At 34.6% G+C, this 14,406-nt stretch overlaps 1 protein-coding gene and 1 non-coding gene across 5 annotated transcripts in view; both read left to right on the top strand.

Moving 5' to 3' along the window:
* The window catches only part of DMXL2 (Dmx like 2), a 148,926-nt gene that overhangs the window by 30,040 nt on the left and 104,480 nt on the right, over positions 1-14,406 (top strand). For all 4 annotated transcript variants that reach the window (XM_076004366.1, XM_076004365.1, XM_020285920.2 and 1 more), the window contains exons 4-6: positions 3,658-3,736; positions 4,529-4,661; positions 5,344-5,410. In XM_076004366.1, coding sequence (XP_075860481.1) covers positions 3,658-3,736; positions 4,529-4,661; positions 5,344-5,410 — 279 coding nt within the window. The remainder of the gene's footprint in view (positions 1-3,657; positions 3,737-4,528; positions 4,662-5,343; positions 5,411-14,406) is intronic.
* Positions 13,998-14,104, top strand: LOC142871614 (U6 spliceosomal RNA). The gene has a single exon (XR_012919850.1). It is a non-coding gene; the product is annotated as a U6 spliceosomal RNA (small nuclear RNA).

Here is a 14,406-nt window from a genome sequence, read left to right as displayed (position 1 = left end):
TGGTCTGATCCTTTTCATTCATTAGGCATAAATCCCCAGGCCTTAGAAACTTATGTTTCCAGAATATTGCTAATTGAGATTAGCTGTGTTAATGAAAAGCTACCCTAGTTTGAATTACTTTATTTCTTGCTTAGATTACTAATCTATATCTGATATCTGGTTTCCTATTCTCCTTCTACTCCATCCCTCTTCTCAACAGAGCAAATTATGACACTTCTCTGCTTAAAACTCTGTAATGGCTCCTTATTTCTGTCAGATAAAAAGACAAAAAGCCTTAAGTTAGACTATAACCTTCCTTCTCCCAGCACCACACTTACTAACACTAGAGTTTATCTTCTACTATTTTGTTCTCTCTGGTTCCACTCCAGCCACACTGCCATTTTTACTGTTTCTCAGTTACTTTCCCTCTTGGAGCCTTTGTATTGGTTGTTCTTTTTGTCTGGAATGTTCTTCTTTCAGATACCTCCAAGGCAAGGTTAGCAGCCACAGATCCTTTAGGTCTTTGGTCAGTAATTCCTTCTCAATGAGGTTTACCTTGACCATCCTTTTAAAAATTACAACTTCTACTCCCCTTATCTTTCTATTTAACAGTTTTTTCTATAACACTTACCTTGTTTATTTATGTATTGTTTATTATTTAGAATGTAAGTTCCATGAGGGTAGGAAGCTTTGATTCTTTTTTCACTGATGAATCCCAAGTACATAAAACAGTACCTGGAACATAGTAGGTATTCCTAAATAATTGTTGAATGAAGGAGTTAGGAGCTTAGGTAAGCTTACATATCAGATAAGTGGTCAAGCATACCACATAATTGAGAACCATTCAGATTCATATTGGGTGCCGTATTATATTTTGTCTTACTTAATATTCAGAAAATCCAATATGGTTGGAATTATCAACCCCTTTAAAAATGATTACATGTGTTAGAACTCCACCATCACTCACAAGTAATCAAAAGTGCAAATGCTAAATCTGAATGCCAAGAGTATATATTTACAAGTAATTTTTTAAGTATACTTTTGAGTAAAATGCATTAAAAGAGGTAGTTTTGGTATTTTTCATTAAATGTATATTTGAATATTTTTTTTACATTTCCAAAAAACAATATAAATTAAAATGTTAGTCTTAATATTAGAAATGTATTAATATGTATTAAATGTTAATATATTTCATAATGGTATTATGAAACAGATATCAAATTTTGGAGTACTTGAGAGTCTTCTAGAACACATACTAAACGTGTTCAGATTCCCAGGCCTCATTCCCCAGATTTCTGCTAAATAGTCCACAGAGTATACTCTGAGGAACACTAAAGGAAAGAATATTAAGGTTGTCTATGGGCTGGATGTGGTGGTTCACGCCCGTAATCCTAACACTCTGGGTGGTGAGACGGGAGGATTGCTTGAGCTCAGGATTTTGAGACCAGCTTGAGTAAGAGTAAGACCCTGTCTCTACTAAAAATAGAAAAAATTACCCAGGTGTGGTAATGTGTGCCTGTAGTCCCAGCTACTCGAGAGGCTGAGGCAGGGGGATTGCTTGAGCCCAGGAGTCTGACGTTGCTGTGACCTAGGCTGACGCTATGGCACTCTACCCCGGGCAACAGAGTGAAACTGTGTTTTAAAAAAAAAAAAGGATGTCTATAATTTGGGGAATTATTTAATTATTATTAATACACTAAAATAGATTTGTTGAACAGTATTGAAACTACTGTTGTAACTGTTGTTTGGTCAGCACTGGTAGGGTTTAAAAAATAACATTTTACCTGATTATGAAATATAAAATTATTTTAGGATAATGAAATGCAGGTTTGACAGTTATATTTTTAAATTCTGCCTATAAGTTGTCAAGAAACCTTGCATAAATTATTTAATTGTTAAATACTTTAAAAATATTGTGAAGAGGAAGGGTATTGCCATCTCAAAAATTATTTGTTCATTGGGTGGGGGCAGTGGCTCACGCCTGTAATCCTAGCACTCTGGGAGGCCGAGGTGGGTGATCACTCAAGGTCAGGAGTTCAGAACCAGCCTGAGCAAGAGTGAGACCCCATCTCTACTAAAAATAGAAAGAAATTAATTGGTCAACTAAAAATATATAGAAAATATTAGCCGGGCATGGTGGTGCATGCCTGTAGTCCCAGCTACTCGAGAGGCTAAGGCAGAAAGATTGCTTGAGCCCAGGAGTCTGAGGTTGCTGTGAGCTAGGCTGACGCCATGGCACTCTAGCCAGGGCAAAAATTATTCGTTCATCAATTAATATTTAATTTGCTTAAGGTAACATGGCTTTACATTACACTATACTTTTACAAAAGGACATTTTATATTTATGTGCTACAAAGAAATATGTAAACTTTTGTTTACTTACTGTATTTCATGGCAAAGGTCTTTGACTTTTAAACTTTAAATCACTTTTTAGAATAAAAATATTAAGAAAAAAGGATGGAAATTATTAAAATATAATATAGATGAAGTTTATAGAATATACATATTATATAGTTCACATCTGTTGACTTTTTGGGAGATATCTAGTTTTCTTTTAGACATTGAGTCCATGAGATCATCTTAATTTGCATTTCTTACTAATGTGTATTTATTTTATTTTAATAAACATTTATTGAACATCTATGTACTATATGTACATTACAAATCCTGAATATAATAAAGATTATCATGACATAGTTTCTGCCTTTTGAGAGTTGTAATTTAATAGGAGAGTCAGACATATAAACAAATAATAATTCTATGTGGGCCGGGCATGGTGGCTCACTTTTATAATCCTAGCACTTTGGGAGGCTGAGGCGAGAGGATTGCTTGAGCTCAGGAGTTCAAGACCAGCCTGAGCAAGAGCAAGACCCTGTGTCTTTTTTTAAAAAATAAGAAAAAAAAAATTTTGTGTGATCAGTGTTATAATGGCTGAATGTAAAAGTGCTATCGGTGCTTCCAGGAAGTCAGAGAAGGCTCCATAGTAGAGGTGATGATTTAACTAATCTTTTTTTTTTTTTGAGACAGAGTCTCGCTTTGTTGCCCAGGCTAGAGTGAGTGCCATGGCGTCAACCTGGCTCACAGCAACCTCAAACTCCTGGGCTCAAGTGATCCTCCTGCCTCAGCCTCCCAAGTAGCTGAGACTACAGGCATGTGCCACCATGCCCGGCTGATGTTTTCTATATATATTATTTCTATATATATTAGTTGGCCAATTAATTTCCTTCTATTTATAGTAGAGACGGGGTCTTGCTCTTTCTCGGTCTGGTTTCGAACTCCTGACCTCGAGCAATCCGCCTGCCTCAGCCTCCCAGAGTGCTAGGATTACAGGCGTGAGCCACCGTGCCCGGCCTTCCCGGCCTTAACAATCTTAATGGAAGCATAGGATTTTGCAGATGGAGAAGTGAGGCAAAGGGTATTCTAAATATAAGAATGTATATATAGACATGGAATGAAGCATGAGAGAACCTACTTTGGGCGTGTCAAGGAGCTTAATATGGTAGAATAAATAGTGGAACCATTGTACGTTATGTTAAAAGCAGTATATGAAAATAATAGTGAAACAATTGTATCTTTGTTTCAGATCATAAGATCTTAAGTTAAAATGATTAAATGGTAGTGTTTTGGGATATTATTTTAAAAACATGTCTTGTTTTTTTTTTCTTTTACATGTTTCAGCAACTCAAATGTCAGTGGCTTAAAACTGGGCAGTTTTTTTTGAGTTCCGTGACATACAACTTAGCATGGGACCCTCAAGGTATTTAGCAATTATATTTAGAAATTATTTAAATTAAATAAATTATTTAAATTAAATATTTGTTTTAAATGTCTGATGATTACAATGTGATGTAGTCTTCCATAATAAGAAAAAATGATCAGTATTATATTTTCTTTTTGTTGATAAGTCAGTATACTTTTTTCTTCTTGGGATATAGTACTTTGTACAGTACCTTAATTTATTATTAGTTCTATGCTTCTTTTACCCTGCTTTTGAGTGTTTTATTTCAAGAAAGAGTAATGATTTGTTTCCTTAGTTAACAGTTAAACTGTAAATAAAACAGAGACCAAAAATACTCCACCTTGTTTTATCATTTGCATTTCAGGAAATTACTGTCTTTACTTTTGAAAGATTAGAAACCTTTAATGATAATGACTCTTGTCTCTTTTTACATTCACAATTAATGAGGATTATTTTTATATAAATTTCATTAATTTGTAGTTATGCCTTATATCCTGAAAACATTTTATAGTATATAAATATCAGAGTTTTAGGGGTTTGTTATTCCACTTTTGCTGTTATTTTTTTAAAGACTTGCTAATACACAATAGTTTTTTGCCAGTAAGTTTTTCTTTTTTGTTTTCAAGTCTTCCTTAAGAACTACTCTTTCTTTCTAGAGGATTCTCTTTTTCTTTTTCTAGAGAATTCTGTCAAATAGATATATACCAAGTGTTTTTAATTGACAGTATTACAGATCTAAACAGAAGCCCATGTGCATTTCTTTCCCTAGATAATCCTTGCTTATTCATCAGAACATTCTTTAATTTTCAGATAACAGATTATTGACAGCAACTGATTCTGTTCAGTTGTGGGCTCCTCCAGGAGGTGATATTCTGGAAGAGGAGGAAGAAATTGATAATAAAATTCCTGTTTTAAATGATTGGAAGTGCATCTGGCAGTGCAAGTTAGTGTCTAACTCTATGCATTCTGTTACATTAAAAAGAAATGCTTCCTAAAATGTTCCCTTTCACAAAGATCTTTATTTTTTGATGGTACCATTGCATTTAGAAGCCTAGAAAGTAGACTTTTTCTAATTAAAACCCATTTATAATGTCATTCATTAATCTCTGCTACAGTTAATTCTTTTAAAAAAAGACAAAAATATTTTCATAGTTACAGCCCCAGGACTTGAGTTGACAGGGTTGATGCATAAGAATTACTCATTAATATATTGAGGTATGGATGAGGAAGGGGAAGATGTGGTGAAAGTTGCCAGCCACTGTTTCAAGTAGAAGGATGGCTGTACCGTTAACATTAGTATAGATTATGTGAGGGGACCAATTAGCCAGGGAAGATGGTGAGCACAGCTTTTAACATATTACATTTAGGATGTTGGTGGGACACGTAGGTGGAAATACACTATATGCATGTTACTTACATTGTTTGTTTCACAAAGTGAGTGTTGGATTTGTTTTAATTTATGCTTTTAGCCAGGTGAAATATTTTATTTACATTTTTAGGGAGGCAGAAACTCTCTTATTCTGCGGGTTGTAACTTTAGTGTTATGAAAACTCTCATCTTGATTATTTATGAATACAGTGTATCAGACTTAAAAACCGCTAACTGTTTAACTTTGTCTTTTTTAGAACCTCAGTATCTGTATATTTGATGGAATGGTCTCCTGATGGTGAATATTTTGCTACTGCTGGAAAGGTAAAGGACCAAGCAAAAAACAAACAAAAGAAACAAAACAATTAAAAAATGTTCCTTATTCATTTTCAATTTTCTCTTCTGTAAAACTGGGATAAGCCTTTGTAAAGCTGGCTTGAGGAGTGGTAATTAGTGTTGGTAAAAGACGTGGTATGTTCTCCAAAGGTAGTAGGCACATGGGAAATAAAGCCTATTATTACTATTCTAAATTGACCTCAGATCACTTACATTTTTTAAAACTAGGTTTTGTGTTTAAAGATAGCATAAATACATAATTTGAAAAGTAAAATTGCACTACTGGATTTACAGTGAAAAGAATCATTCTCTGCCTCGTTATTCCCACTCTTAATTCCTGTGTCCTGGAGGCAGTTATTTGTCAAGTGGAATATTTTGATATTATTTCTGTCCATGTTTCTAAGTAACTTGCAGGTGTTCTTGTTTCTTTACTTTTCCCCCCTAGTTCTATGTATTATTTCTTGCCTTCCTCCTGCGGAAGCTGAGACTTAGCTCTAAAGTTGATGTCTCCAACCCTATCTCCACATTTGACGCGTACACATGTTGACTTCACTTCCTCCTTGTTTCGTGATGTCAGTATCTCATGATTTGGAGTAAATCAGTCTTACTGTTCACATTATTAAGATTGTATAAAATATTCTTCATAATAATTACTTTGGACATAATAATTACTTTGTTTTACTGTTTATGTTTCTATATACTAATTTATCCCCAGAACCACTAATAGACTTTGAATCTTCTCTCAGTTTAATCCCATATAGGTGGTATCCTGGAAACATGTTCTCTTTGCTCCAGTCTAGCATAATTGCTCTCCTAGTCTAAAATAGGAGAGCTATCATTTTGGGATTTTCTTTTACCAACCTCAGGGAAATACTCTTTGCCTCTCTCCTTTATCAAATTCCCTATTTCTTGGAATTATTCATCTTCTTCTTTACTTGTTTGATGGAGATATCCTCCAGTAGGTTACTGAGAAAAGGTGAATAGGAAAGAACATTTTTGAGGCCTTACATATCTGAAACATTTTTTCTTCTGCTCTTCTGTGGATTTGCCTGGGTATAGAATTGGGTTGAAAATCATTGTCTCTCAGAATTTTTTAAAATTTATATTTTATTGATATATAATTATACATATATGGGGGTACATGTGATATTTTGATACATGTATACAATTTATAATGATCAAATCAGGGTATTTGGGATATCCATCATCTCACACATTTATCTTTTTTGTGTGCTGGTAACATTTCAAATCTTCTAATTATTTTGAAATATACAATAAATTACTACTAACTGTAGTTTCCTTACTATGTTATTGAACACTAGAACTTATTACTTCCACCTAACTATATGTTCCCATTAAACAACCTTGCTACATCCCGCCCCCCCCATAATTATTATTCTACTTTCTGTCTGTACAAGATCAAGTTTTTTAGTTCTCCCACATATGCCCCGACATATGGGTGAGAACATGTGATAATTTGTCTTTTTGTGCCTGGCTTATTTAGCTTAACACAATGATCTCCAGTTCCATCCAACTTGTTTTGAATGACAGGATTTCATTCTTTTTTATGGCTGAGTGGTATTCCATTATGTGTATGTATTACACTTTCTTTATCCATTGATTTGCTGATGGACATTAAGATTGATTTCATATCTTCACTATTGTGAATAGTGCTCTGACATGGGGGTGCAGGTATCCCTTTGATATACTGATTTACTTTTCTGTGCTTAAATACCCAGTAGTGGAATTGCTGGATTGTGTGGTAGTTCTATTTTTGTTTTTTTAAGAAAACTCTATACTGTTTTCCATAACTACTATTGCCACCACTGACACCCAAGTAAGCTGCTGAGAAGCTCAAGAACTGGCTTGCTTGGACCCACCACCACTGGCACCCACATACATCACCTGGGGACCTGAGGACTGGCATGCCTGGCCTGCTTTCGCCACTAGTTGTGCCCGAGAACTGGTCTGCCTGGTGTCCTTGTCCCAAGCAAAGCTTTGCTAAATCCTCTACTAGTAACTGCAGCCTAAGCCACTCAGGAACTCACAGACAACACTGATACTGATTACAGGTCAAGAAATTGTATGGAGATTATGCTACTGTGCCCATCCAGAATAAAAAACAGCATGCTACCCAAGCAACACTATAGATAAATCTGTACGAAAAGTCTTTCCATATGAAAACCAGTCCAAAAATTGGAAGAAATGACTGTTAACCAGATGTGCAGATAACAGTGTAGGGACATAAGAAATCTAACAAGGATACCAGACACTTCCAAAGGAACACAATAATTCTCCAGTAACAGAGCCCAACAAAAAGAAAATCTATAGGATTCCTGAAAAAGAATTCAAAATAATGATATTAAAGAAAACCAGTGAGATACAAGAGAACACAGATAAGAAATACAAAGAAATCAGGAAAACAGTTGATGATCTGAATGAGAAAGTCAGCAAAGAGATAGATATCATAAAAAAGAACCAAACAGAAATCCTATAACTGAAGAATTCAATGAATGAAGTGAAAAATACAGTCGACAGTTTCAACACTGGAATAGATCAAGCAGAAGAAAGAATTTCTGAACTTGAAGCCAGGTCTTTAGAAATAACCCAGTCAGACAAAAAAAAAGTATACTTGACATATGAGACACCATAAAGCAACCAAATGTTGAATTTCAGGTGTTCCGGAAGGAGAAGAGATGGGCAAAGGTATAGGAAACTTATTTAATGAAATAATAGCTGAAAAATTATTAGTCTTGCAAGAAATGTAGACATCCAGATATAGGAAGCTCAAAGATTCCCAAATAGGTTCAACCCATAATGGTCTTCTCTAAGGTACTCTCTAAGGTATCAAACTGTCTAGGCAAAAAGTCAAAGTCAAAGACAAAAAGAGAAGTCTAATAAAGTATCAAGCTCCATATAAGGAAATTACCATCAGGCTAATAGCAGATTTCTCAGCAGAAGACCTGTAGGTCAGGAGAGAATGGGATGATAATTCAAAGTACTAAAAGAAGAAAACTGTCAGCCAAGGATACTATACCCAGCAAAGCTGGTCTTTAGAAAGGACGGAGAAAAAAAGTCATTCCAAGATAAGCAACAACTGAGGGAATTTATTACCTCTAGACTGGCCCTAGAAGAAATGCTTAGGGAGTCCTACATCTGGAAGCAAAAGGATGATACCTATAATCATGAAAGCACATGAAAAGTATAAAACTCACTGGTAGAACATATATACAAATGAGAAAGAATGGAATCAAACTTTACTCCTTTAGAAAATTATCAAACTGCAATGATAAACAAGAGAGGAAGAAAAGAAAAAAGGATAGACAAAACCAAGAAATAACAAAATGACAGGAATAAATTCACACCTATTGATAATAACCTTGGATGTAAGGTTATTTAATCATTGGAATGATTAAATTCCACACTTAAAAGATATAGACTGGCGGAGTGGATAAAAAACATGACCTATAAGTACTATCTACAAGAAACTCACTTCACCTGTAAAAGACACACACACATTGAAAGTGAAGGATTGGGAAAAGATACTCCTTGCAAATGAAACCAAAAGTGAGCATGTGTAGGTATTCAGTTGAACCTTGAATAACCTGGGTTTGAACTGTGCCGGTCCACATTTTTCAACCAAATGTGTATTGAAAATACAGTGTTTGCAGATATGAAACCTGCATATACAGAGGGTCAATTTGTTGTATACGTGAGTTCCACAGGGCTGACTGTGGGACTGAGTATGTGCAGATTTTGGTATACATGGTGGGTCCTGGAACCAATCCTTCATGTATATCAAGGGACAACTGTATATCAGATAAAATGGACTCTAAACTCTCAGGATTTTTAAAGTCATAGTTCTGTTGCCTTCTTGCTTCCACTGTTGCTGTTGAGAAGTACAGTGCCCGTATGACCACACTCTCCTCTTCTCCAGCTATAGAGGTTTTATAAGGGATTCCCTCCTAGTCCCTAGAATTCTGAAATTTCATGATGAGGTCTGTGTATCTGTTTCTAAGGAATAAAGACTTTTTTTGTGTAGACTATTTGGTGGACCTGTTCAATCTGAAAACTCATGTCTTTCAGTTCTAGGAGATTATTTTATATTAACAGTATTTCTTTTGTGTTATTTCCTTCTCTTTCTAAATCTTATTCAAATGTTGAGTACTTTTACACTAATTCTCTAACTTACTATTTTCCCCCCTCCTATTTTCCATCTCTTCATCTTTTTGTTTAATTTCTGGAGGATTTTTCAGTTTTAACTTTGAACTCAGTTTTCTTGCTGTGACACTTTAATTTCTAAGAGTTTTTTTCCTTATCCTCTGAATATGTTTTTTTAAATTATAAAGTATATAAGATGTATATATAAGTATTTTATATGTTTTATAAGTATAAGATGCATATATATAACATATATAATAAATAACTAAACAAATACTCATCTACCCTGCTACTCAACTTGAGACAAAGAACATAAAACCAGTGGGAACTTTTATCTTCTTCCTTGCATCTATTCTGCCCCCTCCCACTCCAGGCAACCAGAATCATGAATTTTACATTTATTATTTCATTGCTTTAAAAAATATTTTCACATGTATAAGTTCCCAAATGATATAATATTTAGTTTCCCATAGTTTTAAACTTATAGGAGTTTGTGGTTTTTTTATGACTTATTTTTTATACTCAACTTTATATTTGTGAGAGTCATCTATGTTGATGCTGTAGTTTGTTCATCTTTTCTGGTGTTTAATATTTCATTATATGAATATACTGAAATTTATCCATTCTCTTGATGATGAATTTTCTTTAATAAAGGTTTTTGGTATCATAATACTGCAGTTAATGTCCATGTATCTCTCTTGGTGCACCTGGGCAAAATTTTTCTGGATACATATTTAAGAGTGAATTGTGCATTTTTACTATTATGAAATAATTCTAAGTTGTTTTTCAAAGTTTTTTACCCAGTTTACACCTCCACCAGCAGTACATGAATGTTATGATGGCCCTATATTCTTTTTTTTTTTTATTATTAATTTTTTTTTTTTTTTTTTTTTGAGACAGAGTCTCGCTTTGTTGTCCAGGCTAGAGTGAGTGCCGTGGCGTCAGCCTAGCTCACAGCAACCTCAAACTCCTGGGCTCAAGCAATCCTTCTGCCTCAGCCTCCCGAGTAGCTGGGACTACAGGCATGAGCCACCATGCCCGGCTAATTTTTTTTTTTTTTTATATATATATATCAGTTGGCCAATTAGTTTCTTTCTATTTATAGTAGAGACGGGGTCTTGCTCTTGCTCAGGCTGGTTTTGAACTCCTGACCTTGAGCAATCCGCCCGCCTCGGCCTCCCAAGAGCTAGGATTACAGGCGTGAGCCACCGCGCCCGGCCCCTATATTCTTATAATACTATATTCTCATGATAGTGTGGCTTTAGTTACATTTTGCTCATTACTATTGAATAAGAGTAACTTTTCCTTTGTTTATGGGCCTTTTTAATTTTCTTCTAAAATCTTAAAATTTTAATCTCTTATAATTAAGCCCTTAATCCAAATGGATGTTGTCTCAGTACTGTTTATTGAATAGTTCCTCCTTTCCCATTGATCTGCCATGCAATTATTTATTTATTTATTTATTTTGAGACAGAGTCTCTTTCTGTCCCCCTTGGGTAGAGTGCAGTGGTGTCATCATAGGTCACTGCAACCTTAGACTCCTAGGCTCAAGCAAGCCTTCTGCCTCAGCCTCTTGAGTAGCTGGGACTATAGGTGTGCTCCACCACACCTGGATAATTTTTTTATTTTTAGTAGAGACGGGGTCTTGCTCTTGTTCAGGCTGGTCTTGAACTCCTGAGCTCAAGCGATCCTCCCACCTTGGCTTCCCCGAGTGCTAGGATTAGAGGCATGGGCCACCAAGCCTGGACTGCCATGCCATTTCTGATATGTTTTAGATAATGCTGCACTGAATGTACATGTCTATTAGGCACTTATATGTATTTCTTTTGGGTATATACATAGTAGTAGGATTGTTGGCATAGATTATATGTATCTTTTATCGTAGTAGATAATGCCGGTTTTCCAAAGTTGACATACTCATTTGCACTCTTGAGTAATAGTGTACAGTGGTTCCTGTTGCTCCCGGTCAAAACTGATACCGAGGTCAGACTTTAACTTCTGTAAATTTTGGTAGATGCTGAATGCCACTTCATTGTAGTTTTAATGTGTATTTCCCTGATTATTAATGAAGTTAAATACCTTTTCATATGTTTATTGGGTATTTGGATGGCTGAGGCAGAAGAAAATAACCAGACAAGTCCCTTATCCAGTTTTTAAATGGTTGTTGGTCTTTTTCTTACTGATTTGTAGGAGTTCTTTATTCTGAATAGAAGCTCTTTGTCAGTTATGTGTTTTGCAAAGAACTTCTCCGAGTCTATTACTTGCTCATTCCTTCTCTTAATGGCATTCTTTTGATGACTAGGTATATTTAACTTTAATATCAAATTTATCAGTTTTTTCCTTTAGGATTGTGCTTTCTGAGTCCTACATAATAAGTTTTTACTACTCTGAGATTCTGAAGATTTTCCAATATTATATGATCTTCTAGACCAGAGTTGCTTAAAGTTTTTTTATGCTGTGAATCCCTTTTGAAATCTAGTGCAGCCTATGACCTTCTTCACAGTATGATGTTTTTAAACGCATTTGTGTATTTTCCAAAGGAAAATAAATTATTGAAATGTAGCTTCAAGATATTAAAATATAAATTTATGATAATACACATATACTTTTTAATTAATTCATTTAGTAACAAAAATTACATTTAAAATATGGGCAAGTTTAATTGTATTTAACTATTGTATATGGAATTAAACTTCTGTATCTCAGTTTACAAGATGGGAATGGGCTTTCCAAGAGCAACAGAATCCACGCAAGGCTTTTTGAGTTAATGTCAAGTTGTTAAGAACATTCAGCTTTGCTGTTATGTGGCTGAGTAATTATTGGGCACAGAAGTAGTTGCTCAACAGTTGCATGAACATTATAGACAGGAAGACTTCATAACACTATAGTCAGGAAAACTGCAATTACGTACAGTTTAGTAGCGGTTCCAAGAACTAACAATTTCGAAGTAGAGATGAGTATAAAAATTATTTTGTGATATGCAGCAACTGTCGTGTAATATGAAAACATCTGTGATTTCTCTTAGAGACAAAGTCATATGTACTGCTGCTGATATTACTTTGTTGAAATTTTTCTTTCAATTAGCAGTTATGAAAATAGAGAAGTGATTTTTTTCTCCCATTCAAATTCAAGGTACCTTTAGGTCTTAGTTGTCTTGGTTTCTCCAGAAACAGATCCTGAGACAAAGATTCAATTGTAAGTAATTAATATATAGAGTGATCACATGAAATATATGTTGGATATGAGGCAGGGAAGTGAAGGCACTTAATGTAGGGTATACTGCATGGTAATATACCCTGTATTAAGTGCATTAACAAGTTTAGATCTCTGGATATTCTGAGAGCCAGTGTTCCTTGCATGAGTCATGTTCTTCACACAAATCAGTCATTGGCTGAGGGTAAGTGAGGGCTGGGTATCAGTTCTCAGCACTGAGAGCCAATTCCTAGAAAACATCAGGCAAAGAGCTATAGATGCTTTCAGTTGAAACTGGCACACCAGAATGCTAAGGCATGATGAGATGCAGATCATTTAGCAAAAGTATCTTTTATATCTTGAATTCTATCCACAGGACCTTCTGGGTCAGAGCACCTTAGGCTGAGAACCGCTGGTCTAGAATCTGAACATTTATATTTTGTCTTTCATGTTCAGATCTAAAATCTACAGGAAATAATTTTTAGATATGGTTTGAAGAAGAGATCAAGTTTAGTTTGTTCCTTATGGATTTCCAGTTGTACACATTTATTGAAAAATCTCTCGTTTCTCCATTGCTCTACATTACTACCTTTGTCATAAAATCAAATGTCCATATTTCTGTGAGTCTGTTTCTCAGCTCTTTTCTATATTGGTATATTGGTCTTTCTTTATACCAATGCCACCTGTCTTAATTGCTGTACCTTTTAAATTAAGTCTTGATATCTGTTAATGAAAGTCCTCTCATCTTGTTTTACTTATTTAAGATTATCTTATCTGGTTTCTGCCCTTTGCATTTCCATATGAATTTTAGAATAAGCTTGAAACATTTTACAAAGCAAAAAGAAAACCTCTTATGATTTTTGATTGGGATTACATTGACTCTATAGGTCAGTTTGGGGAGAATTAACATCTTTAAGATATTTAGTCTTCCAATCTGTGAACATGGTATAGCCCTGTTGGATCTTTTATTTTCTCAGTGATGTTATAATTTTCTATGTAGAGCTCCTAAACATCTTTTTAAAGATTCATTCCTGGGTATTTGATATTTTTGATGCTGTCATAAATGGCATTATTTTATAAATTTTATAATTGTTACTGGTATATAGAAATTGTTCTGTAGATCCTTTTGGATTTTCTATGTGCATAATTATATTATCTGTGAATAATGAGAGCTCTAGTTCATCTTTTTTAACTGTCATGTGTTTTAAAATTCCTCTCTACCGTGCTCGCTTCGGCAGCACATATACTAAAATTGGAACGATACAGAGAAGATTAGCATGGCCCCTGCGCAAGGATGACACGCAAATTCGTGAAGCGTTCCATATTTAAAAAAAAAAAAAAAATTCCTCTCTACCACCTTTTTTTTTTTTAACTGCAGTGTCTGGGACCTCTAGATTAGTATAGTAGAGTTAGTAGGTATCTTTTTCTTGCTCCCAATCTCAAAGAGATACCTTTCACTGTCACCATTAAGTTGTACTATAGATGTTTGTGGTAGACACTTTTTTTTTTAGATAAAGGAAGTTTCCTTCTATTTGTAGCTTGCTAGAATTTTTAAAAAATCACCAATGATGTTGAATTTCAGCAAATACTTTCTCTGCATCTAATGAGATTATTATGTTTTTCTTTTTAAT

This window comes from Microcebus murinus, chromosome 6 (assembly GCF_040939455.1).
Source record: "Microcebus murinus isolate Inina chromosome 6, M.murinus_Inina_mat1.0, whole genome shotgun sequence".
In the NCBI taxonomy this organism is placed as follows: domain Eukaryota; kingdom Metazoa; phylum Chordata; class Mammalia; order Primates; family Cheirogaleidae; genus Microcebus; species Microcebus murinus.
The sequence above is the reverse complement of the archived record's forward strand: the minus strand, read 5'-3'. Positions and strand labels throughout refer to the sequence as shown.